General features: G+C 44.1%; 3 protein-coding genes and 1 non-coding gene across 7 annotated transcripts; 2 read left to right on the top strand and 2 right to left on the bottom strand.

Moving 5' to 3' along the window:
* Nucleotides 1-2,295: 2,295 nt before the first annotated feature.
* LOC135582714 (metal tolerance protein 7-like) lies at nt 2,296-5,520 on the bottom strand. Of its 3 annotated transcripts, none has more exons than XM_065155968.1 (6): nt 5,194-5,520; nt 3,847-3,947; nt 3,475-3,720; nt 3,222-3,302; nt 2,920-3,150; nt 2,296-2,830 (listed from the first exon to the last, which is right to left on the bottom strand). In XM_065155968.1, exons 1-6 carry the CDS (start codon nt 5,369-5,371, stop codon nt 2,486-2,488), a joined length of 1,182 nt encoding a protein of 393 aa, XP_065012040.1. In that variant the 5' UTR covers nt 5,372-5,520; the 3' UTR covers nt 2,296-2,485. The 3 variants fall into 3 exon arrangements, with proteins under 3 accessions (XP_065012040.1, XP_065012041.1, XP_065012042.1); XM_065155969.1 differs by lacking the exon at nt 5,194-5,520 and adding an exon at nt 4,034-4,406; XM_065155970.1 differs by lacking the exon at nt 5,194-5,520 and adding an exon at nt 4,115-4,397.
* A 1,322-nt stretch (nt 5,521-6,842) lies between these two features.
* On the top strand, nt 6,843-8,129 carry LOC135641012 (ribulose bisphosphate carboxylase small subunit, chloroplastic-like). Its single transcript, XM_065155971.1, has 3 exons — nt 6,843-7,106; nt 7,196-7,327; nt 7,508-8,129. The coding sequence occupies exons 1-3, from the start codon at nt 6,927-6,929 to the stop codon at nt 7,736-7,738; spliced, it is 543 nt and encodes a 180-aa protein (XP_065012043.1). The 5' UTR covers nt 6,843-6,926; the 3' UTR covers nt 7,739-8,129.
* A 2,377-nt stretch (nt 8,130-10,506) lies between these two features.
* Nucleotides 10,507-12,319, top strand: LOC135641013 (uncharacterized). Of its 2 annotated transcripts, XM_065155972.1 has the most exons (4): nt 10,507-10,662; nt 10,974-11,182; nt 11,301-11,364; nt 11,569-12,319. In XM_065155972.1, exons 2-4 carry the CDS (start codon nt 11,013-11,015, stop codon nt 11,848-11,850), a joined length of 516 nt encoding a protein of 171 aa, XP_065012044.1. In that variant the 5' UTR covers nt 10,507-10,662; nt 10,974-11,012; the 3' UTR covers nt 11,851-12,319. The 2 variants fall into 2 exon arrangements, with proteins under 2 accessions (XP_065012044.1, XP_065012045.1); XM_065155973.1 differs by lacking the exon at nt 10,507-10,662 and having other exon boundaries at nt 10,954-11,182.
* A 2,520-nt stretch (nt 12,320-14,839) lies between these two features.
* On the bottom strand, nt 14,840-17,133 carry LOC103987399 (uncharacterized). Its single transcript, XR_010497345.1, has 2 exons — nt 16,129-17,133; nt 14,840-15,238 (listed from the first exon to the last, which is right to left on the bottom strand). It is a non-coding gene; the product is annotated as an uncharacterized LOC103987399 (transcript).
* Between the last annotated feature and the right edge of the window lie 7,267 nt (nt 17,134-24,400).

The following is a 24,400-nucleotide window of genomic DNA, read 5'->3' as shown; positions in this document are numbered from 1 at the left end:
TCGTCGATCCCTCGCCCTCCTCGCCTTGCCATCGACCATGCCTCCGCCGCGTGAAGCATTGGACGAGGCAAGAAATGGTACGCGCACCGCGCGGCTGAAGGTATACAAAAAGTCTCGTCTGGTGTGTAAGCCATCGTCGTCGTCGTCCTTCCCACTCTTGGCGGCTGCCGCCGCAACGCAGCGGAGACATCCCGTGATCAAGCACGCTCGCGCCCCGAAGATGACACGTACCGGCCGCTCCAGCTTCACGGAGCTCGTACAAAATCTCACCGGGCGTCCCTGCACCGATGAGTCCCGTAGTTCAAGGTTGTGCACTCGTCACGATGATCGGTACATCGGGAAGAAGCGTGGGGACAAGTCTTCCTCGTTTCATACGACGGCGCTGGCTGGGCCGCAGCTTTGAGCCGACGATGCCATGTAATTCGACGAAGCTAGCAGGAATCCAAGGGATCAAGCAGCTGCTTGGAGCCCTGTAACTCAGCTTTCCTCGTCATCTCCCATGTTCCAAGTCACTTTGTTATTTCTGTAATCCCAGGGAAAGGTACGTAAGGGCTCTACAGAATAGTAGCGTGATTTGTGCTCTTCCATTGCCATGCCTAAATCCGGATCGATGAGGAGCAGTAGAAATGACTTACAAAGCATGCAAAATTAAATCGAGATATGAGTTTTAAAGATGACCTGAATTATATAAAGCATCGATGTAGGACGTCATTAAAGATTACTGTTCTCTGCTAATTAATGCTGGTATACTAATAATACACCACTATAATTCATCTAATGTACGTTAATAAACAAACACTCAACTCTTCGGGACTTCCGCTGCTGTCAAACGAGGAGAATGGATGCTCCAACGTTATGAAACTAAACACTCACTCGTGGGCTAAAGTCCACTAAAGTTATAAAACACGAATGAAAAATTATAATTGTGGCTGTAGTATTCGATTATGAAGCAGCTAATTACATATCTCCACTCACTCTAGACCTTTAAAAGTGACATTTGGATCTTAAAATTGCTATAAATTAGTCCGTCGCTTATTTCTTTGACCAAAAGTTATGCACGTAATATCACGTGTCGTGTGTGTGTATATATATATATATATATATATATATATATATATATATATATATATATATATATATATATATATATATATATATATATATATATATATATATATATATAGGATATTCGATTAATATTTATATCTTTCTATTTTGTTTATGGAACGTAGAGGGATTATAATAGACTTGATAATCTTATTTTGATTGACTTTTATAATAGTTTTAGTTATATAAACATAGATTGTGTAAAATCATAGTGTTGAGGTAAAACTATCCAAGAATAGGTCATCTATATAATCATTTTTAAAATTTTTACTTTATAGAATAGTATGAAGCATCAACTAGTACAACACTCTCGAGCTATTGGGTTGACACATGACTGATGGTTCTTAGAGTATTGTCTATGACTAATCCACTATCTTATTCCGCAACGGTATTATATTGTTACTTATGGAGACTTGGTTTAACGAACCACCTTGAACCCTTTGTTGCATGTTTGTTCAAAACCTATGAAGTTTTCGTAAGGCTAACCCCTTATAGACCGACACGCAAAGATATTATATGACTTAAGCAAAACTAATTTAAGTCTATGACATGTTATTAGAATGAGATAAACATACTTAGAAATACTGAGTTTGAGACGAGCAAGGCATGAGTATGGTATTTAAAGAAATAGTCAACCCATCACGTGAGAGATACCACGAGGATAAACAAATTTAAAAAAATATATCACGTACAAAGATTAGGATTACTGAGTTTGAGCTACGACTCAATGTTGGTAACCAAACTTGATATTGCTTAAAATAAACGATGATGTTTAGTAAAGGATGAGACCGTGTAAAGAGAGATGAGTTGGCTTGATGATTGAAATAGATGGTCATGAATGGATGGCTTGATGATTGAAATAGTTGGACATAGTACGAGCTATATTAATGAAAGATGGTAATGAATGGATGGTAATCTCCAAGGATGAATAAGACAAAAAGAAAAATTACTTCGACAAAATAAATATCTATTAGAGAAAAATCTCGATTCTATAAATAAAGAATTATGTGCAATGAATCAGATGATAGCTTAAGATAATAACTTTATAATAGTTAATGGACTAATATGTTGGTAGACTCGTAACAAGGATGTCTGACATTGTCTCTTTAGTAAAGTATATGCATGGTGTAATGTCACTCGTCAATGTCAACAATGGACTAGGATTGAGACAAAAACAAATGCGACAAAGAAACAAAGAACTCTCATCTATTATTAATGTTTGGATTTATATCTTACACGATCTTGACCCTAAAGATTTGGATTTCCCCACGGACGAAGAAGATGCGTTCCCTTCCCCGTGGGCTTATTGAATAAAGGCGTATCATCATGATAATGAACTAAAGAGAAAGCATCAGAAGATAAAAAATGTCTGATCAGTTCACACCTTGGCCTTGTGTTCAGGCCTGTGAGTGAACTCGAAATCTACGTGCACGAAAGCACGCTCGATCTCCGGAATCTGCTCCAGCTTTTCTTGCAGTGACTCGCCGATGTCATGCGCCTGGCTCAGCGGCATGTCTGCAGGCAAAACTATGTCCACTTCGGCAAAGTAATACGATCCGAACGTGTACGCTCTCACCGTGTCGATATGCTTGATCTGTTGATGGTGATTCCAGATGAGGTAGGTCAACTTGGCCAAGAACTCAGGCGGTGCCGTTCTTCCGATCAATAGCCACACGTTCTCCAGTACAGTCTTCGCCCAGGTGCTGATGGTATACACCGCTATCTGCACCATCATCGAACGATTAAATCGTGATTTCTGCATGCAGTTTCCCGGATTGATTTCAATACTTAAATGCTGGCAATCGAACTCACCAGTATGGCACCCACCGGGTCCATCCACCAGTAGTATCTCACCGCAAGCAAAGATGTGACCAAGCCAATGGAGTTGGTGATGACATCAAAAAAATGATCCTGTGCATAAGCTCGCACGATTTCGTTCTTGAAGCTACGACAGTAGAGCATGAGGAAGAATTTGACCACCGTGACCGACGACATGCTGCCGACCATCCACAACTCCTTTTCGTGATCGAAAGTAGGGTGTTCCTGCAGGCATTTATGATGAACATAAATAAGAGACAGTAGTAGGAAATCTTGCATTCTGATACACGACGTACCTTGGTGATAAGTTGTCTGCCAGACTCTAACAGCACTTGCAGACCAAGAGTGCCCATCACAGAAGCAAAAACAATGATGCCCTGCACAATAACAACAAGCTGAGTCACAAACGGTAGGGATGAAAAGAATTTTCATGGTTGCTGCTGAGGTACAGTAGAAATCGGCAAGAAATTTGTATGTTTGGCATGCGGCTACGATGCATCTAACTGTTCCTCGAAAGGAGGAAAAGATTTTGCCGGAGGATGGACTTACCACAGGTTGCATTCGATTCTTGCCGATTGGGTAGCTATACTGATTAGGCTTTTTCATGGCATATGAAGTGAACCACAGAATCAGTCCCGACATAAGATCCAGCAGGGAATCCAGAGCCGAAGCGATCACCGCCATGGATTTGCTTTCGACGCATGCTAATACTTTCGAAGCGAAGAGGATCAAGTTCACTATATTTGAAACGTTGATCGCGAGCCTTTCGCTTCTTGCCAAGTCGTTTAGCTCGTCCTACGTAATTGCAGAAGGAAGAACTCGCACTTAACATGAAGCTTCCACGAATATATACAACTTTCCATGCTTGAGCATCGTGGACGGGACAAGTAGAAGGCTGCAGCGAGAAGAGAGATGAAATACCTGTGTAGGTGCTTCTAACTCGGTGATGCTTTCCATCTCACTGAATCCCTGAAGAAGCTTCCCTTGTTTCCTATAGTACTTTGCAATTTTCCTTTGATTGCCTAAGAAGATAAAATTGAAGGAGAGGAGTTAGCGTCATGTACACCATATAGCGAGAGTCTAAAGATTTCTTGCATACAACAGTAACCTTTCAAAAGATCATAATCTGTGACCATAAACATCGGGACAGAAACAACTTCAATAATTTCCTCTTCTTTCTTCTCCTCACCTTCAAGGAAAGTACGGAGATCATAGAGCACTAATGGCCCGACTAACATCGGACAAACTTGAGCATCACTCCTGCACATACATCTCTGTTTGAATTTGTGAAAGACTAATTCATGCGACAGCACTTAACCTGTGTTGTGTGTTTAATTTGTCTTTCCAACACCATCACACTAACTCCAGTGTTTTGGAAGATGCGACCTGAGACGAAAGCTAAGAAGTAGCCCATCCGATCGATCATGAACCCTCAGACGCGTGTAGCACTGACGCCAATTGTAGATGCATATTCGAAATCGCTCTCAGAATTTGCATCTTGTCCTGCAACTATGAGAAATCCCACTGAAGGAAAGAAGGACCGGGTTCTCAATTAGGAGAGCTATCAGCACTGCATGGTTGCGGGTTCCATAACGATGATGTAGATGGGAATTTTGACCTTTGTATCGAATCAAAATATATTTATGAATCCATATACATCTAGACAATACAGGCTTATTGTATGAACAAATAAGAAACTGTTGCCATTTTGTATATCAAGAATAAAGAAGATTGTCATCTCTTGTTAGGTCTGAACTCTGCCAAAAGGGGAATAATCTATGCTTCTTCTACTTGGTTTTGCTAAAGATGTTTGGAGATTGGCTTGCCAACACCGAATAATGTTCTGTTGCTCCTCTACCATGAAATTAATCCTGCACCTTCTATCCCTGTTCGAAACACCTTTTGGCTTCCTACATTGGCTTAGATCGATCTACCCATAATTATCTGGATCTTAAATGCTCGCACCATGTTGTTCTTGACTTACCAAACCACAGATGATTAGGCATATTGGATGAAGCGGTGACAGAACAATCTGTTTAACGATCAGCTTCTCTACAAAGCTCTGTTTTTTTATGTTAGGCTTTTGCTTTTAGATACGACCAAGACAGAATAAAATATATCAGATGAAGCGATCGACTCGAGAATGCCTCCCCAACCCACCTCTTATGGCGGACATGCATCGAGTCATAAAGAGAACGAGAAATGGCGTCTACAGAAACACCTTACTGATATCTAAGATCATGGAAGAAGAGGAAGGAGGAGGCATACCATGGTATCTCCGGAACACGCTGGAGACGAGCGGCGGGTCCTTGGGGGCCTCCGGTAGAGCGAAGTCGCTCACGTTCAGCCTCCAACTGGTCGTGGCCGCCGAGTCGCCCTCCTGCCTCATGGGGGACAGGAGCTCGATGCGGTAATCCGGCGGATCGCTCTGCCGCTCCAGCGCCATGACGACAGAAGACCGTCCGATGGATGACGAAGCCAATGAGATGAGCAATGTTGCTTGGGAAAGGCAGGCAGGAGCGGGTGGAGTGGTTACGATCCAATGACGGTGCAGGTTGGCATGAACGGTTGCCTACATATATATATTTATCGTTCGTTCGCCGAACGGAAAAGGAGAGAAGAAAGAGACGTGGGGAGTCTTCGCTTTTGATCAGCGAGCGACACGCGGTGGCGTCGGTTGCATAAGCGATCAAAATTATCCGATAAGTATGGGATGCGGCAGTTGGGGTTAATATGGAGAACGCCATGAGCAATCGAGAAGGCGTACGTGTGCCGCTGCGATGCGCCCCCATGGACTCGATGATCGGACCATTATCTAATGGAAATTGTAGCTTTTTCGAAATCAAGAAAGCTGGTTTGATCGGTAGATTTAAGATTCTAATGGTGCCGCATATCTGTAGTTTAGGCCGGATAAACCCAAGAATCGATCTCTATGTTGCGGACGTAATACTATTTGAGGGAATGATGAGGAGAGAATATGATTCTGATAGTGAACTCCACATCTTGTGCTTCCAGAACAGAAGTTTGGTGAAGAAATGGAAGCTGATACGAAGCAAACTACATGCAAGTGGGTCCCTGTTGTTTGGCCTTCTTCCTTCTCCTTCCATTATTATGTTGGAATATAAATGAATAAGAAGGCCATCTCTTTTTTTCTTATTTTTCCTTTTTCTTCACAGATGAAAAGCCATCAAAGCATTCATAGAAATCTCACCGACCATTCTTTTGTCATGACCCTGAAATATACCTGGGGACGTATATAAATGTAGAAATTGCCAGCCAACGAATGATAATGATAGTCCATCATCCCCATCGAGATGGAGAATTGGAAGGTTATGATGAGTTTGAGAGGAAGAAATTTGTGGACCGCGCTCGGTCGGCTAAGGATGGATTGATTACATGTGACATCACCTACCCATCGACGTCGAAGGACCGAGTAGTTCGGATCTCACGACAAACTCTTCCCAGCAACCTTTTCTGCTCTTGTTTTTTGCCATCAACCGTGAGATAAAAGCGATTTAATTACTATTGCAATCGTAAGTGAAGATTTTTATGTAGTGCTTAATCATGTAGGGATGCTCTGCATTCATTCGTAGTGTTGTCGTTCACTTCATGGAGATGTCGTATGCGGCATAGGGTGATCTTTGTTGCCATGCAAATGTGACACTAACTCTATAAAGCGAAAGAAACCGACGGCAGGAGAAGAAGATGGAAGAACGCAGGGGCATCACTCGTTGGCGGTCATGGGGATAAGATGAGACTTCGCACCAAAAGATAAGGATGTCATCCATTGCCTCCCTTGGTGTGTGGTGCGCAGAGTGTGCATGTCACCCCCGACGAACGACATCGGCCGCCCTCATATGGATCCAAAAATATCATCATCGGAGAGGCTTCGCCTTATATATATAGGTCTGCTGTTGGAGCGGTGAGACCTCACGGCGAGCAGCCTTCTTCTTGCGGCTACGTCCGTCCGTGTGGCAAGCTGAGGAACGACAGCAAGAGGAATGGCTTCCTCCGTGATGGTCTCCTCCTCCGCCGCCGTCTCCAGGGCTTCCCCGGCTCAATCCAGCATGGTCGCGCCCTTCACCGGCCTCAAGTCCACCTCCGCCTTCCCGGTCACCAGGAAGGCCAACGCTGACCTCTCGCACCTCCCCAGCAACGGTGGCAGAGTCCAGTGCATGAAGGTAGCGAGCACTCTTCTCATGTTTGGCTTCTTCTCCTCATTTTCTCTGTCGCAGTGACCGCCCGTAATCACCATGGATGTCGTTGACAGGTGTGGCCGATCGAGGGCAAGAAGAAGTTCGAGACCCTCTCCTACCTTCCTACGCTGGTGGACGAGGTCTTGCTCAAGCAGATCGAGTACCTTCTCCGCTCCAAATGGATTCCCTGCTTGGAGTTCAGCCACGTAAGTACCACTTCAAAGGAAAGTTTAGTTAGACTATGCTTCCATGTCCACCAACCAACCCTCAGAATTGTTGGACTTTCTCGTACGATCGTCTGAGGGAAGCATGCCCGCATGCATTCTCACGAATACCGGTTGGGCGTGATGGGGGAGGGGACTGAACTCGACGGTGACCTTTAACAGGAGGGGTTCGTGTGGCGTGAGAACCACCGGTCGCCGGGGTACTACGACGGGCGCTACTGGACCATGTGGAAGCTGCCCATGTTCGGGTGCACCGACGCGACGCAGGTGGCGAAGGAGCTGGAGGAGTGCAAGAAGGAGTACCCCAGGGCCTTCGTCCGCATCATCGGCTTCGACAACAACCGCCAAGTGCAGTGCATCAGTTTCATCGCACACAAGCCCGATGGCCACTAGTAGGTAGCGTGGTGGTCGGCGCCTCCTTGCTTTTGCCTCGTCGGTCCCTCCATTTGCCTTCTTCCCAAGCATCCAATAAGGTTGTCCGTGTTTTGTTTGGTGAAGACAACCCTCGTAATAATCCGTTTATCTATGTACACATACAGAGACGCGACCGGAGTTGAAGATGTATTTGCTCACGGTCCATCTAAAAGCTTAAATGCTTCCAAAATATGTTTGCAGGCAGAGCTGCATCCTGGCTGAACCCATCCAACTTAAAGCAATGGGTCTGCAAATACGAATAGAGGTAGCAGAGGTTTATATATTGTCTACACCATATTTGTATGCAGAATGCAAATGATGGCAAGGAGTTCTATTTTCTTGAAACAAAGGAACAAAATATCTCCCATCATGTATGTCGCATTTCAACAAACACATATGTCCTGTTCTTCTTCTTGGACGACGACACATCCATCTGCCGCCATTAGTCTTCTTAGCTTCCATCTACAGTGGCCGAGCTGTAGAGATAACTAACCATGGTGGCGTCAGACTAAATCTCGACTTGACTCGAGTACTTACTTCTCCACTCCGACTAATTAAAAGTCTTCGATCTGAACGTCCAATAAAATTATAGATCCTAAAATGGCCGAAAACAATGCAGAATTGGGCTTATGGTCGGGCCAGACTCACTCCGTCTTCTTCGACGTAGAAAGAAGCCCCATAAAACGAGAGACTCAAAGCAGGATCCTCATGGCAATCATTGGATCGACTCGGTCTTCTTCCCAAGGGCCAAAGCAGGCACCCAACACGACCATCATTCAGTCCATAGAGTAAGTAGCTTGGCATCCGCGATGTTGAACAACGTCAAGTCGGCGACAAATCCATCGTCAAGAATCATTTTGCCGCAGCAAGTTGGGAATATGATGATGAGTAGTAAATCTGAAGTCGTCATCGATCCGTCTCGGTACATGGTTTCGGGTCAAGCTCTCCCCCGTTGGCACCATTTATTTAAGCACCAACTTAGCATGATGGTCCTCTCCACCCGACCAACCAGAAGACAAGTGGGTCGAAGCCAGCCTGTGACTGACCGTGAACTCCTCCTCCTGCCTTCCTTCCCCCCCGTGTTCTATTTAATGCAGACCCGTGGGACATGGTTCGGTGCACGCATCCATCAAACCTAAACAGAGGGCGACATTTGCACTAATCTAATGCCACGTGTATCAAAAGATTCGTGTTCTAATCCGAGACCCTCCCGGAGACCCGACATGGACAAACATTTCCACGCAAGAAGCGCCGAGGCTTGTGAGATCCAACCAAACCCCGGCAACTATTTTAGCCTCTCACATGCGCGAGATGTGCATTGTTCTATCCCTTAGTGGGAAGACGTAGCCATGGTGGATTCCAGCTAGCCGATCAACGATCTCAGCGGCTCTCATCGTTTCGTCGTTACCGTGAGGGTCGGTGGAGGACATGGGATACAGGGCGTGGAGAATAATATTAATTGGCACATGAGCTGCATCGGGGCAAGACACAACGATGGCGAAGGGGAAGACAACGCCAAACTGGGAAGGAAGGCTTCTTTTGCGAGGGGAGTGAGAGAGCGAGACGCATCACGTGGCTCGGTCGCCCGTATGAACAGAGGAGATTTCTTGCCGGCGTTACTTTTGACGGAGACGTTACTCACTCACCATTCGTGAAGTATATTGCTCATCGTTAATACCATATGAATTGTATGTAACACGAATAAAATCAGAAGCCGTGCATTTAAAGCAAATAAAAGAATAATGACGATTAAAAGGAAAGTTTTCAGTCTCGGAGAAACTCCAGCGAGGCTTCAGATGATGACGGACAGCGAGGCCACAGCCGTCGACGGGGCCCAAAGTCTCTGAGACATCGGCATCTTCTCTGTCCTCCGTGACGCTCCCAACATACTGCACACAGTAGATCGTGATGCATGATGGCGTGCGACATGCATCATCGCTCACATGCCAAAGCTAATTAAAAGTGAGAGACACATCGCGGTGTTTCCGGAAGCTACGGTAACAGCACATGATGGCCATCATCTCGATGTAGTTTGGGCCGAACATGGCGAGCCCAAATTGCCAACGTGACCTGATGTCACGTGGCGTTATGTGCACGCGCTCCCCCCACCGCGCCTCCAAATGGAGCTGGTGGTGAGGTCACCGGCTCGCACATGTGCGGACGTGTGACTTGGGTCTCAGGCGAAGTCGCGCACGCGTCGTGATGGGATTGAGTATGGTGTGGAAATTGCATTCAAAGCGGTGTCCATTAACAGAGGTCATTCCATTTGAAGGATTCCGTCTTAGTCATGACAAATCCTATATTTGATTAATACTTTAATAGTTTCTATTTCAAGCATTCGTGTTTGAAGCTAATTTTAGCTCCATGACATGATCGTGGGGGTGTAAAAGTCGACTTAATCGAATAAATAAGATTATTAAGTGAATATATATATATATATAATAAAAAGTAAACTGGTGGATGCCCATAACGAGCAGAAGCGTCACGCAAAAAGAAGGGCATACAATAACTGAAAGATATTTTCTCTTCTTTTTTTTCTTCGAGTAAATAGTGGTAATATAAAAACGAATTATAACGTGTGGGTTTCAAATCACGTGGTATAATAAAAACAAATAAAATACGTAAGCTATCTTTCGATTCTTTTATTGCAGACAGGTCGTTGCCAACGCACCTCCTCTCCCCTTTTCTTATTTTTAGTTTTTTTTTTAATTTTTCTTTACATTTATTAATTTTTAAATAGAAAATAAGTGGAGCCACATGCATTGGTTTATTCCATCCACTCTTTCTGTCTATATATCTCCTCCAAATCTCTTCCTTCCTCTCTTCCTCGGTCCTCTCCGTTCCTTTCTCCTTCTGGGGTTTCTCTGCATCTTCTCTCTCGCTAGTAGAGAGAGGTAGGCAAGGTAAATCAAGATATAATCTTTTCTTCTTCTGCTTATTCTTACTGAGATCTGATCCTTACGATCTCTCTCGTGGCATCATAGTCTGCTATATATGTCAAAGATGGAACTTTTGCTGATTTCTTATGGACCTTTCGGCTCTTGTTTTGTCAGAGTGAGATTTTTATGGTTTTCTGTTTTGAAATTTTTGGATTTTTTTTGTTCGATAATCTTTCCGGAAGCCTCTGAAATCTCGCTTACCTGTCTGATTTGGTGTATGTGCGAAGGGATTGAGAGGATGGAAGGTCTTATTTCCTGGATTTGTGCATCTACAGGCGGTATAGTCGCGGATCTCGAGTAGGTGGGAGTAAAATATGAATCACTGGGCGATGCAGCAGCACAACGCTTTCGCCGCCTGCGAAGAAATGAGGGCCCCCTTCGCCGTTGCGGACCGAAAGCCCCCCGTGTTCTGCCCCAAGCCGCGCCGGCTCAGCCCGCTTCCTGCCTTCGCTGACCCGGTCCGACCCCTCCGTTGGCACTCCATGTATATTCCTCCTCTCCTCCTCGTTCTAAATCTTAAACCTCTGCAACAACAATCTGAGTCTCTCTCTCTCTCTCTTTCCCTACATCTAATCCGTCTTTCTGCTTCTTGTTTTGTTCAGTCATCAAGCCGATTTCACTGATTTGAAGGCCGGGGCAGAACTTCTTGATGTATATCTAGCAAAGGTGAGATTTTTATTCCCTTTTTTTGTCAACTCGTGTAATAAATCGAACGAAAAGATCAACGAAAAATTCCTTTCTTATTTTCTATGATTTTGGTTTATTGGACAAATTCTTTTCAACATTTTTCTCGTAAAGAAGCGATTTCGAGGCTAATAAAGACGCATGGATTCATGTGATCTTCATATTCTGATATGGTATTTGTTGCAGGGTGGAGAAGAGAATCAGGTTGCTTCGTCCCCGCCGTTCTTTTGCGGCTCGCCGCCCAGCCGTGCTGCCAACCCGGTCGTCCACGACGCTCGGTTCGGGGAGGACCGCCCGCCGGCTCCGTTCGCCCCATTACCACTGATCCAGTCCGGCCCGCCCCTGTCCCCCAATCAAGGCTGCGCCCATGCCAAGTTTGGCCTTAAGCCGGCTGCCGTGCGCATCGAGGGTTTTGATTGCCTCGACCGCGACCGCCGGCGCTGCAGCGGCATAACCGCTGTGGCTTAAACATCCCCCCCGCACGCCCATGCGCTCCGTGCTTTCCTCTGGAGCGCAGTGCAGAATTAACATCAAGACATCAAAAGTAAAAGAAAAAGACCAACAACAATTAGGTGCTCTAAGCATAGCAAAACAAAAAGAGAAGAGCGTTTAAGGTAAGGAGGAGATCTGAGGTGATTTGGAAGGCCTTTCAACTTTTGTTGTAATTGTACATTTTCCTAGTGCCAATCTTTTCTATTTGGTAATCGGAGGGTGACTCTGTGTAGATACAGAATGAGAGTGAAGAGTGGGGAAGGCAAGCCTGTTGTTTTTGATCCATTCATTGGATTTCAGCTATTGTTAGGTGCTCTGAGAGAGAGAGAGAGAGAGAGAGAGAGCTTCTTTTTGAGCTTATTTGCTGTTCCCATTCCATTGTGTACAAAGATTTGGAATCATGAAACATGTAAATACTCATGATGTATAAAGTGTGCTTGAACCATGTTGTTCTGTTTGCCTCCCCTGCGTCTGCCTCTCTCCAGTGTCGTGATGTGATGCAGGATGAGCTTGATTCCTTTCGGAGGTGGTGCCTGTGCACCACCATTGTCGATCTGTGAGTGCTCTCGGAATATCTCGAGTTGAAACGATTGGGACTCGAGCTTCCAAGGAGTACAATGGTCCATGGCCTTATCCGCTCGAGCTACAGGTGTGGCTCAACGTAAAGACTGTTGGATGATTCCGACTGAGGAGAACATGGGGCTGACGCAGCTTGCTTGGTGGTGGTGACCTAACAGACGGCACAGACACTGTGAACCACCACCACTTGGTGTAGGATTGGTTGATTTGTATGGCTGAGTGCTCCCCGAGTAATATGATTCCATGAAGATATCCATCAACAATTCATTCAATCACACTCGGAGTCAAAATGATGCATTAATCATCCACCACGGATGGCTGCTGCCCTGTCGCGTTGATCCCTGTGCATTAATTGGAGCAATAAAACGGAGAGGAAGGCGACGTCCAGTGTAATCGTAAGTTTCATCTAAATCCAAAGTTGGATCCTCTCGCATACTTTTCTAGTTGACTTTAGTCGAACAGTGTCAAGATTAAACAAGAGACCTCCAACCTAGCATCGATGAGATCAATGGAAGAAAAAGTCCATTGGATGGTTTATCGCAGGCCTAAAGTTAAATCGACATGGATTTGGATCGCCAAACACAACCATGGCAGCAGTAGGTGAAGCTAACCTTGAGATTTTTTTGTGCTAATCCACCACTTGCGTCATGTCAATCTTTCGGTAATGTTGTGAGGCGGCGGCTTTGTCTCGGAATGGGACCCGTGGAATTCGAGAGTGAGAAGCAAGAGGAAAAGTAGTCGGCAAGTGCCGATCAAAGACTCCGTTGGTGGCTGTCTCCTATTTTATTCTCGATTAATTTATTCAGTAACATTTAATGGCATACGTCGATGTCTCCTATCTTTTTCATTCCATATTTAATTAGTATTTGTGTATTATATATATGTATATATATATATATGTATATATATATATATATATATATATATATATATATATCAAAAGAGATATTAAAGCTTCTAAATATTAATGACTCTTTCTCAACAATTTAAGTTTCTTGATTAATAGCACGATAGAGAAAACCAAAGTGGGAAGCCAATATCCGTGCCTTATTATTTCAGGGAGTAACTAATTAAGAGGATTAGGTCGGGCATAACTCGCATGCATCCCACCCCAATCCAGGTAGACATCGTATCCTGCCGTGACCTACGGTGGCGCGTCTTTGTCGACAACAGCTGCTCTTCCACCACCCTTTGCCTTCTTCTCTCTCTCTCTGTGGCTTTGATTTGTTTACCTGGTCATGCTGCTGCAGATTTATTTTCTTCTTCTTTTGACACATCGGCCTTTGGAGCTTCGAAAGACCAGCCACCCCCATGCCTTTAACGGTGTCTCCCTGAATCATTGAACCCATCTTTCGGCCCTGTGGATGGCTGTCGCTTTGCAGACTATGTGCGAGAGCCGGACATGCGAATCGTGGCGAAGTGAGCGCAGTGGAGTGGACATCCCGCTCCGACCCCATCCCTTCGATGTGCCATCTACCGCCAAAGCGAAGACGGCTTTCGACTCTGCGCTCCGAGTGGAGTGCAGTCCAAGGACGTGTGATTCCAGTCATGTGGGTGATGCGACGGGAGACCTCTTTTGACCGGAGGTGGTGAGTTCAGTGACATACTTAATGTCACTTCTATTACCGTCCGAGATCCTACCGAAAGACGTCCGCAGCCTCGTGTCATTGAGTAGCCAAAACGATGAATCAGAAGAGACTGGGACGCACAGGCCTCATCTACGTGATCAAGAATGGATCAACCAAGATGAATGCAAGAACGTATCGGTTTGCTAACATTTTTGCTTGAGTACACACACACAGACCACCTTCCAAAGAGGACGACCACACAAAGATTTCAGAATCAAACAGCCACATTTGCATAAAATAAATTGGACTTACAAGACATCATCAGCTCAACCTAATTTTGTCTCGTAGAACCTTCGGAAAGCAAGCAAGATATCAAGCAGAAGTAAACAAAACAAAACAATACAGAGCTTACAATCTCTGGTTTAATGGATCCTTCCTGCTAATCATCATTAGGCCTCTTTCTTAAATTTCATCATCAAAATGAACCATGAAATCATTAAAACAGTACCACTGCTCAGTGTAGACAAAGTCACCACACAACACATCTATGTATAGCAGTTCTATAATGTCTCAAATATCATGTGCAGGTGAAGGTTAAAAAACCAAAATGAAGGATGCCAGAAGGTTTAGATTTCAGTCATTCTTTCATGACGGCAGACATCGGCGGAAAACTGCCATCATCAATGAAGAGAATGTGGCTGGCTGATGGGATCACCAACTCTTCTATTGCAGGGCTGTTGTTCGACAAGGATAGCAGAGTTACACCCACACATTTACAACATATCTCCTAATTCAGACTATTAGAGTTGCACATAAACTGGAGAACTTGCCAACACCACCAAACTATTGATTACTTCTATTGTCAACCAATGAGAAACTCTAGATTTGTTTAATTATAGAAAACCGGAAGCTAAGTTGGATTAAACAACTGATTTATCGGATTTTATTTCTGCTGGATAGGCCTTCAATCATTGCTTTTTTCAGTCTTCCGCCGTAGATCACCTTCTGAGATGACCATGGGTTTTTGGTTCATTAAGTCAGTTTCCTGTACATAAAAAAGGCATAGCATTTCGGTTCCTCGGAAAAGGCATCCTATTGCGACACAGGGGTTTTTGCTTATTCCCCCCTTCTCTTTTATCTACGTAGTGATGGTCTCAGCCAAGCTTCTCGCCTATCTCATTCCGCGGTGATGCCACAAGAATAAGTGAACCTTTATGCTGCAACAGAGTTGTGCTTTCTAAAAGTTGGATACCAAAAGCCTCCGTCGACAAAGAACAATTCGTCACAAGTCAGCACAACTAAAACAATCAAGACATTTTTACTAGTCTACAATTTACGAGCAAACTACACGAACAAAAGCCAAAATCTAGCGTATTTCACAATGTAATTCATATTGCATTTCTAACCTCGATGTCTAATGTATTAATAATATAGTTCAAATATGAAAATGTTAGTAATTCAGAAAGAGGAAAGGAAAAGGAAATGAAAGAATGCATAGAGAAGGGGAGAAAAAACAAAAAAAGTGATCCTAGAACTCCAAACATTGTAGGCATCAATTATACCTATAATTTTTTTTCTTTTTTCCCTCGATAGATCTTATAAATTTGTACAGATAAATTAGCACTTCCTAATCCAAAGGATACATTTATATCCTACAAATTCAAGTAGTATGCCAATGAAAAGTGCAAAAGGTGGAAAACTTAGCAAAGTAAGCCTTGGAACATTGTTCAACAGTTGACCTAACAAAGAATCCTATGGCACCATGACTTTTAACAAAAGATGCCACCACGAATGCTCCCCTATACATTGTCATCAAGACAACTTCTCCTTATTTTATTTTGTAGAATAATAATTAGAATAAATCTTGTATTCTATTTATTTTATAGAACACATCCAATATTCAATTTCTCCGTACCTTTTAATAGATTTATGTCTCAAACAAAAGGATATTGTGGTCATAGTATTAGAAAAAACATCAAATGTCTATGAATCTCGTAGACAAAACACTAAATTTATTCACATATAACGGAGTACCCAAGTATCTCATTCGAGGAAAGACAACAGTACAAAGATAAAAGGAAAACAAAATAAGAGCCGGTAACATTACCGCTAAGAAGTTCGAGCTTGAAAGACTAAGCGGGCGCACGGGCGCAGCGGGCGGTAGCCTCACCGCGGGGGCTCGCCACAGCCAAGCCCTCCGGCTCCGGGTCCGCGTTCAGATCGAGGCAACGCGACGGCTTCGCCGCGCTCTCCTCCGCAACCTTATCCGCGGCGCCACCGTCCCTGGCACAACCGTCGCCCTGGAAGTCCTCCAACGCGAACTCGGGGCTCCACCTGGGCCCAGCGGGAGGGGGAGGGAGAGGCGGAGGCGGCTGCGGCCTGGCGTCGCTTCGAGCTCCTCCGCCGGCGGTAGCGATGGAGCGCGAGGCGTCGCGCATCCTGCGTAGGATGGCGAAGAACTCCTCGACCTCGTCGTCGGTCGCCTGAGGATCGTCCCCGGATGCTGCGCGCGGTTTCGAGGGGCGGGGTTCGTCGTCGCCGCTGCGTCTCTTCCGCTTGGAGGAGGAGTCCATCAAAGGGAGGCTTGACGACGTTGCGAGCTTTCTATTGGTATGTAGACGGAGATCAGCGGAGCTTTCTATTCAGTTCCCCGAGTGGCGGTCGCTTCACTCTTCTCCTTGCCGAGGAAGAAGAAAATTATAAAGGAAAGCAAGTACCCAAAACAAATTCTTTATTCATCCTTTAAGGAAAATATCACACACTTATATTATATTATAATATATATATATATATATATATATATATATATATATATTACGATCGATTATTTATATCATAAATTTAATTAAAAATATTTAAAAAAAATTCTCTCTCTATATATATATATTACGATCGATTATTTATATATAATAAATTTGAATATGGGATGAATAATTAGAACAAAAATAGGACGTTAATTAGGATAACCTCACGAAACTCATCGGCGGCTTCCGCCGACGACCGCTCAGTTCCTCTACGAGTCGAATCAACAGAAATCCCTTCCGATTTCCCCATAAATCAACGGGATGACGTGACGGTGGCATAAACATGACGGAGTGTCGATGAGGTCAAGGTGGGACGGTCCCCCGCGTCAGCACCCCCAACAGCGGTCGACGGTCAACAAGCAGTCTTCCCATTTATCTTATTTTAGTCATCCAAGTAAAACACCGATCGAATGTGACCTCACACCATCAACACAAGACCCCTCTCTCTCTCTCTCTCTCTCTCTCTCTCTCTCTCTCTCTCTCATCTGATTTCAGTCGATCAAAGGTAACCATAAAAGTACAGCCAAATAAATAGTGAGACTTAGAGTCATTAATGCTGTCTCGCAGCATAGTAAGCATATGGTATTCGACGTATAGGAAAACGTAAATCTGCACAGCAGTCATCTCGACAAAGAGAGAGAATCACGGCTGTTCTTATATTAGTGTTCTTTATGATGATACTATGCGTGATTGGAACAATTAATTCACTTGATTATTAGGTTGGTTGCTCTAAAACTAAGAGTACCAATAAAGATAAGAATCCGAGACACATCGTCGTCATCGACATCATCAACACACAGTAGCAAAGGAGGGGGTGGTGTCAGCTTCCTTACCTAATCGAAGACCCACACGCAAAAGGCCAGTCACGCTTGTTGGAAGTTTTGTATCGATGTGAGGGTGCTATGTCAGATTGCTATAGAGATTGAATTATTCAACCCAACTTTTCCAAAGCGTATATCTATGTATAGTTTCTTTTTTTTTTTGCTTTATGTAAAGTGATGTAGAAAGATTTCGAACGTTCTACGTCGAAGGTCGATGAGCTCTTCAAATGTCGAGATAGACAGAGGAAAGGAATCATAAAAGGAGGAGGAGCTCAGTGGTCGAACAGTGCCACGTAGAACGGAGAACGGAGAGAGCTCACTTCGCTTCCATTCCGGTGACCGACATGCATATTGTGGTTTGCGAGTCGAAAGGACCGGTCCAAAGGTGCTTTGATAATTAATAAGATTGAGGTGTCTATCGCCATCGAACAAAACGACTGATCGATCGTTTTTCTTATCGACGAGTCAAAAAGGTTTTGGATGCTAACTCAAAGATACTGAAACGAATGGGAAAACAAAGGAAGGAAGGAAGGAAAGAGAGGTATAGAAATGAAAGCAAACGAATAGTGATCGATGATTAATTATATGCAAAGAGTTGGTTTAGTCCGTCTCTCCAAAACATGCAAACGCAAAGCTCCACACAAACAAAAGATTACATGATTTATGGGGCCCATAAAACTAGTGGGATTCCGTGAATCATGTGAAAGACACACACCACATTCATACCGCAAAATCCAAACGGGTGGATTGGAAGATGACCGAAGCCATTGTCGAGATTAAAATAAGAAAAGAATAATCTTCGTTGGATTTGACAAGACGAATATGATTCGAACAACTCTTCATCGTTCCATTGACCCACAAAGTCACATGCCATGATCGATGACAACGCGGTTTCGAAATGAACTATCTCAATAGAAGACGATTTCACTCGAATTCTATATCACAAAAATAATCGGGCCATTCTTACTTTTATGAAACCTTTACTTCCCCTTCTTTCTATATCAAAAATATATCCCAAGAATTAATCAATATTTTATACGTTCATTGGATGTAATTATTCGAAATATTATTCGAATGGAGTTTTGATAGATACATGACTTACGACTTATTAATATATAATAATCTTAATGTCTCCTTTTATCATTTATGTTATTGATCGAAGCGAATTATGTTCGGAATTAATGGTCTAAGCCAATCAAGTTTTGGATAGATTGGGGCGGATTCGATGAGATTGTCATGACGATCCGAGTGACCCTTCGGTCATCTAGATCGTGTCATGTATCCCTCCACGATCCAAATGGCATCACATTTATCTCACCCTTCAAAGCACTCAAGAGCCAAACGGGTGCTCGGGGTAAGCTACGCGTGGTAGTTGCACAGGATCGAGCATGATTTAACTTATGATCATGCTGTGTAACCGTTTACCATTGAACTGATATAACATGATCTAAGCTTCGGAGTGTTGGTGAATTGTTACGGCATGATTGAGAAGTCAGTATGGCTCGGTCCGATCCCGGATGCACAAGGTTGTCCAGGCGAAGAGTCGAGTGGAAGAAACGAATGTCAGGTCAGGTTGAGCTATGAGCCTCACCACTCGCTTCTCCGTCGTGAGCCCTTGCACTCAGGACGAGGTTGGGAGGGAGATTTTTCGACTCGACCTCTTCGAAGCTTAAGTTAGAATGAAGTGGAATGATAAAGAGTTTAGTATTCACTGTCTCCCTCATTGGTTAGAAGGTTGACTTTTATATTGGGATAGTTAGTCATACGCGATCCTTTAATGGTTGTTGACTCCTCATAAGGATGAGTTATACTCTACGGACGTGCACTGATCGACACGTACTGGTTGGCGTCATCCCAAGTTTTGCGGAATGACTCTGGGGTGTCTGGTGTCGCAACGGTTGGCATCGCACAACGCTACTTGGGTTAGTGTCGTGTGACGCTGTCCGGCACTATCCCGAGTTTTGCGGAGCGGCTCTGGGGTGTCCGGCACCAAGCACCGACCGACCCGTATTGGTCGACACCGAGAGGCATTGCTTGGGTCGACGGCATGCGATGTCGTCCTAAGTTTTGTGGAATGACTTTGGGGTGTTCGGCATCGTGCGGGTTAGCGCCATGCAATGTCGTTCGGGTTGGCGTCATCCCGAGTTTCATGGAGTGACTCCGAGGTATCCAACACCAACTTGTACGGTACCGAACAATGCGGAGATCCCGTGGCACCTCGTCCGAGTCTGAGGTGTCACTCTGCCACATGAATAATGCCAAAATATATCATATCACGCATAAATATAAGACATGTAAAATATTAACATGGTAGGATCTAAGGCCTTTCATGGAAGGGTTAGAAAACATGATGAATTAATGATTATAATGAAATGGATGCTCGAGATGAATGCATGGAGACATAGGGAAATGGGATGCGAGGCCTGCTAAGTGCTACATAACCTCCTTCAAACAAAGATTCTTTGGGGCTTGGAATTGGTCCATCGCCGTCAGCGAAGCCCATAAGAATCCATTAGAGATTCTTTGGGCTTACAACTCCAAAAGAAATATAAGAAATGCAAACAGGCAATGCCGAGAGAGAGAGAGAGAGAGAGGAAGATGATATACACTCTGACAAGACGAACCCATTCCAGACAGCAAACAAAAGCAGCGACAGCGAACTTCGATGCTCGTTTTACCATTGACGTGGTTTCGACGTCCTTAACGATAGTACTGAGATAAGCGTTGAGGTATCGTGAAATTATTAGACCGAGTTCTTAACTCAATGCTAATTATTTGTCAGAATAATACAAACAATAATAATAATAATTATTATTATTATTATTATACAATTTATATAGGATAGGATAAAAATATTATCTCCCCACCATTAAAGGAAAAGAGATTCGGTAGCATTCGAGCATCAATATAGTATTATTATATGTGTGTGGCATTCCATCAGACTAGTCGATGGATGGATTAATATAATAATCCGCACACGTGAAATTAATGAGTGAGGGTTGACGACTCCGAGAGCCTATCGTGTGATGCGCGAGTGGAGTCTAATTCGGGTGGCAAGACGTTGACTTGCATCGGATTGCGTGGCGTGGACTAGTCAACCGAAGCTTTTTGGTCGCCGAGCAACCGCATCCCGAGAGGTTGGTCGTGTATAGCATGCAAAATCGAATGGCTTTTGACTAGCTTCACGCTTGACCGAGCTCCACCAAGTTGACTAGGTCAACGGCAATCGCATCTTTTCCTGACCCTTTCAATTTGTCAAAACGTTTAACGATTTGTGATCATTCGATTGATCTTTAAGAACACTCGTGTCAAAATAAATCGAATACACGTTTCCCTATTCAGACCATCTAAGCTATTATTTTTTATGTGCGACGACAAGTCAACTTAGTTTAAGATCGATTGAATTGTATGTGCTCCATAAATACCACTTCGATGTTTAAATTATAAATACAAAAAAGAAAATGAGTAGGAAAAGCTGTATTAACTATGCCGACAAGTTCGGTTGATGGCCTCGTGGGACATAGTACTCAACACCAAATCTAATTAATTGGGGGTCAGATTCCCATCCACGGATGTAGAGATATGAAGTACATGGAATCATCCAACCGGGAATGGGATGCATGCCATGCCGACAGCGCTTCCCTTCCGCCTCTGTTGACAGAGCACCTGAAAGATCCTTCTCCGCAACGTCGGCATCGATCATCTCGGCGGTTGCATGTATCTCCTATTCCTCCACAGCAACGGAGGCCGATTCGGCCTTCGATCTCATCTTTGTTTTATCCTCATCCAAAAGTTTTAGGTATACATCTAATATATTTTAATTCATCAATTCAAGAATTTTCTCCTTCACGGACGCCTTCAACGATCTAAAATTTTACAATATATATATATATATATATATATATATATATATATATATATATATGCGATCGTCTATTATTCATTGTTATTGTTGATGCCTTGATGATTGCATTATCATCTCCTCCTTTGAGCGTAAAGGATGCACGCTCCTCACCGTGATATATGTTGTAATATAGAATGTCGATAATAATGGAGATGTGACACACTTGTGATTGCTACGTCTCTCCCCATCCCATTAAGTGTGTCATCCATCATTTTGTTTTACAATTATATTATATTATAATTATAAAAATTATTGTTCACATGAATAAGTAAAAAAGAATCGTGGGGACCAATTAAAGATTTATCTCATAACTTACAAAACATTTTATTCTTTTATAATCACATATAAAAGCTTATGAGTAATAAGTTTACTTCTTTTGACTATTTATGTTCGTACTAATACATCTTGGATAACTAACTTATACATCAGAGGAATCATATTGAGAAACCTCTCCACTTTCATACATATTACGCATCGGATTACTATGCACACACGGATTCAAACTACGTCGAACTATTCAAGAAGTCAATGACTTTTTTCTCCAACAAATACGTACGTCAGACTTTAAATAATAAAACACTTAAAAATATCTTAAATTATAAAAAAAATTTCAATGGAAAATAAAACACCACAGAACCCGTATTAACGGGTTCAATAAAATGATTAAGTTAAAACCATTGAAATGGATAAATAAAATAAAAATCATAATTAGAAAAATAATATTTAATTTTCTGATGTAACAATACATACTTCGATCGTTCATGATAAAACTAAAACTCATACGATCGATCCCGAATAATTATGATACTAAGAGATGTTGTCATTGTAAACGATACAGGGAAACTCAAATAACAAAGATGCAGGCGTGCTTGTAGAAGCACAGTCTCAGCAAGCTTCTCAGGTCTGCCATTAGCCATCTTTTCCTTTTCTCGAATATTTATCCTAGAGAAAAGAGTAACGGTGTAGCATAGTGTAAAGTGTTCCAGTGGAGCATCTGAAACCGACTTACCTTCTATATAAATATCGCACGTTCTATATATATTTTATATATATGAGGAATCCAAAGGCGGCCTCTGTCTTTACCGGTCGGCTTCGTTTCCTCTTGCACGGCGAACGGAGATGAAGCGTATCAGACCGGAAAGCGCGCCACCTTCCGCCAAGATCACCGCCAAGGCTCCGCGAAGGCAGAAGGCGTCGACGCCCAGGTCGGCTGCGGCGGGGAGGGCGCGGACGCCGGATTCGAAGGAGAATGCTCCACAGAAGGGCGAAGAAGGCGACAATCACCCGGTTGCGGCCGCCGGCTCGCAGCAGGCGTCCTCTTCTCTTCCATCTGCGCTGACGGAGGAGGAAGCGGTGGGGTGGGGGGACGGTGCGGCGGAGCTGGGCGAGCGGTGGTGCCTGTGGGGCGTGGAGGAGGAGAAGCTCTCGGGCTGGTTCCCCTTCGTGGACGAAGACTTCCTCTGCTCCGACAGCGGGGGAGGCGAGGGGTGGTGGAGCGGCCTGCTCTGGGAAGAGGCGGACCATGATATCTGGCAACTGCAACACATCCACGAGATCCCTCACACCGCCGCCAAATGATGCTGGCCTTTTGTTCTTGTTTTGGAGGGAGGGTAGGAATCAGTGAGAAGAAGTAGAACAAGACAGGCGAGGCAAGCAACAAGAAACCGATAAAAATTGCTCCTTTGGAAGTGGTCTGTGGGTCTTTTGCTGTGTGTTTTAGCTTTCAAGTACATTTGTCCACGAATGGCGAAGGGGAGGTAAGAGACTTGCTGCAAGAAAGCAGCCTCCTGCTGCTCGCCGACTATAGGTATATCGTTATTGCATTCGTCATCCCTCTATTTCTCGTGTTCTTGCACCTCTCTCTGGGAAAATGGGATTCCATTTTGGGGTGCTGTGGAGCTAAGAAGGAAATGGTGTGTTCCTGTTTCCATCCTTCTGATGCTTGTGCCGTCTTTCATGTAGTTCGACGCCATCTCGGCTCCTTGTAGCCTTATAACCGAGTGTGTAAGTATGCTTTTATGTGTGTTTCATAAGAACGATAGCTCCTTGAAGAGTCTAATTTTATTCCCAATGTTCTATATTTTAACTCACTGTGTGGATGTGGAACTCAAATTAAAGCTGGTCTTTTTCTGGTGAGCCCGCCGAAGGATGAAATAGATGACGAAGGCAAGATTTACCACATTCGCAGGAATACAAGTCCGAAACAGAAAGCTCCATCCGAGCTTTCACTGCTCGCTACAGCTCCATGATGTTGTTTGGCATCACCCTCCCTTAAATGGCTTGTCAGCTTTTGTTTCTTGCAAGCTGCTGCTACTTGCTGCCGACTAGCGAACTAAATCTTGTACCACCGCATGCCCAGGCTTTTGGTTCTTTGTACCGACAGCTGGTTTAGAAGCCGAACAGTGGGGTTGTCGGAGAGCGTTCGTGGTTCCTATGTCCTGTCCCAGTCCGGTGATCTGCTCCGTGTTGTGGTATCCTTGTCTCTGTCGTTTGGGGGTACCAGAATGCTCTGTGTTCCGGCGCATCACACCGCTTTCCCATCTACGAGCTCTGTTCTATGTATACATCCACGCTCTCTGTTATGGAACAGTGGCGTCTAGCCTCTACGGCAGTCATTGTTCGCGAACGGATGAGCAATTCATATTTCATACGGTTCCAGGTTTCGGATATATGATGGCCCACGGAGAGAATCCGTCGATCGCATAGGCCTTGGCGAGTATGTTGGGCTCGATCCAGCATGCTGTGTACGCGAAGCCATGCCGTGGTACGACTCTGCTCCGAGTATTGTGGTTGTCGATGCCTTTAGGTGGCGATGCATCGTTAGCGCAGTACGAGCGGCTTCCATTGTCG

This window comes from Musa acuminata, chromosome BXJ3-6 (assembly GCF_036884655.1).
Source record: "Musa acuminata AAA Group cultivar baxijiao chromosome BXJ3-6, Cavendish_Baxijiao_AAA, whole genome shotgun sequence".
NCBI lineage: Eukaryota > Viridiplantae > Streptophyta > Magnoliopsida > Zingiberales > Musaceae > Musa > Musa acuminata.
The sequence above is the reverse complement of the archived record's forward strand: the minus strand, read 5'-3'. Positions and strand labels throughout refer to the sequence as shown.

Bases quoted from the DNA above. Each gene is read 5' to 3' on its own strand.
- LOC135582714 (XM_065155968.1), bottom strand. From the start codon at position 5,371: ATGGCGCTGGAGCGGCAGAGCGATCCGCCGGATTACCGCATCGAGCTC. The intron at 3,948-5,193 runs GTATGCCTCCTC...TTATCTTCTTAG, and splicing joins CGTGTTCCGGAGATACCATG to GCAATCAAAGGAAAATTGCA. The intron at 3,721-3,846 runs GTATTTCATCTC...GCAATTACGTAG, and splicing joins AGTTAGAAGCACCTACACAG to GACGAGCTAAACGACTTGGC.
- LOC135641012 (XM_065155971.1), top strand. From the start codon at position 6,927: ATGGCTTCCTCCGTGATGGTCTCCTCCTCCGCCGCCGTCTCCAGGGCT. The intron at 7,107-7,195 runs GTAGCGAGCACT...TGTCGTTGACAG, and splicing joins GCAGAGTCCAGTGCATGAAG to GTGTGGCCGATCGAGGGCAA. The intron at 7,328-7,507 runs GTAAGTACCACT...GACCTTTAACAG, and splicing joins CCTGCTTGGAGTTCAGCCAC to GAGGGGTTCGTGTGGCGTGA.
- LOC135641013 (XM_065155972.1), top strand. From the start codon at position 11,013: ATGAATCACTGGGCGATGCAGCAGCACAACGCTTTCGCCGCCTGCGAA. The intron at 11,183-11,300 runs GTATATTCCTCC...TGTTTTGTTCAG, and splicing joins CCCCTCCGTTGGCACTCCAT to TCATCAAGCCGATTTCACTG. The intron at 11,365-11,568 runs GTGAGATTTTTA...TATTTGTTGCAG, and splicing joins TTGATGTATATCTAGCAAAG to GGTGGAGAAGAGAATCAGGT.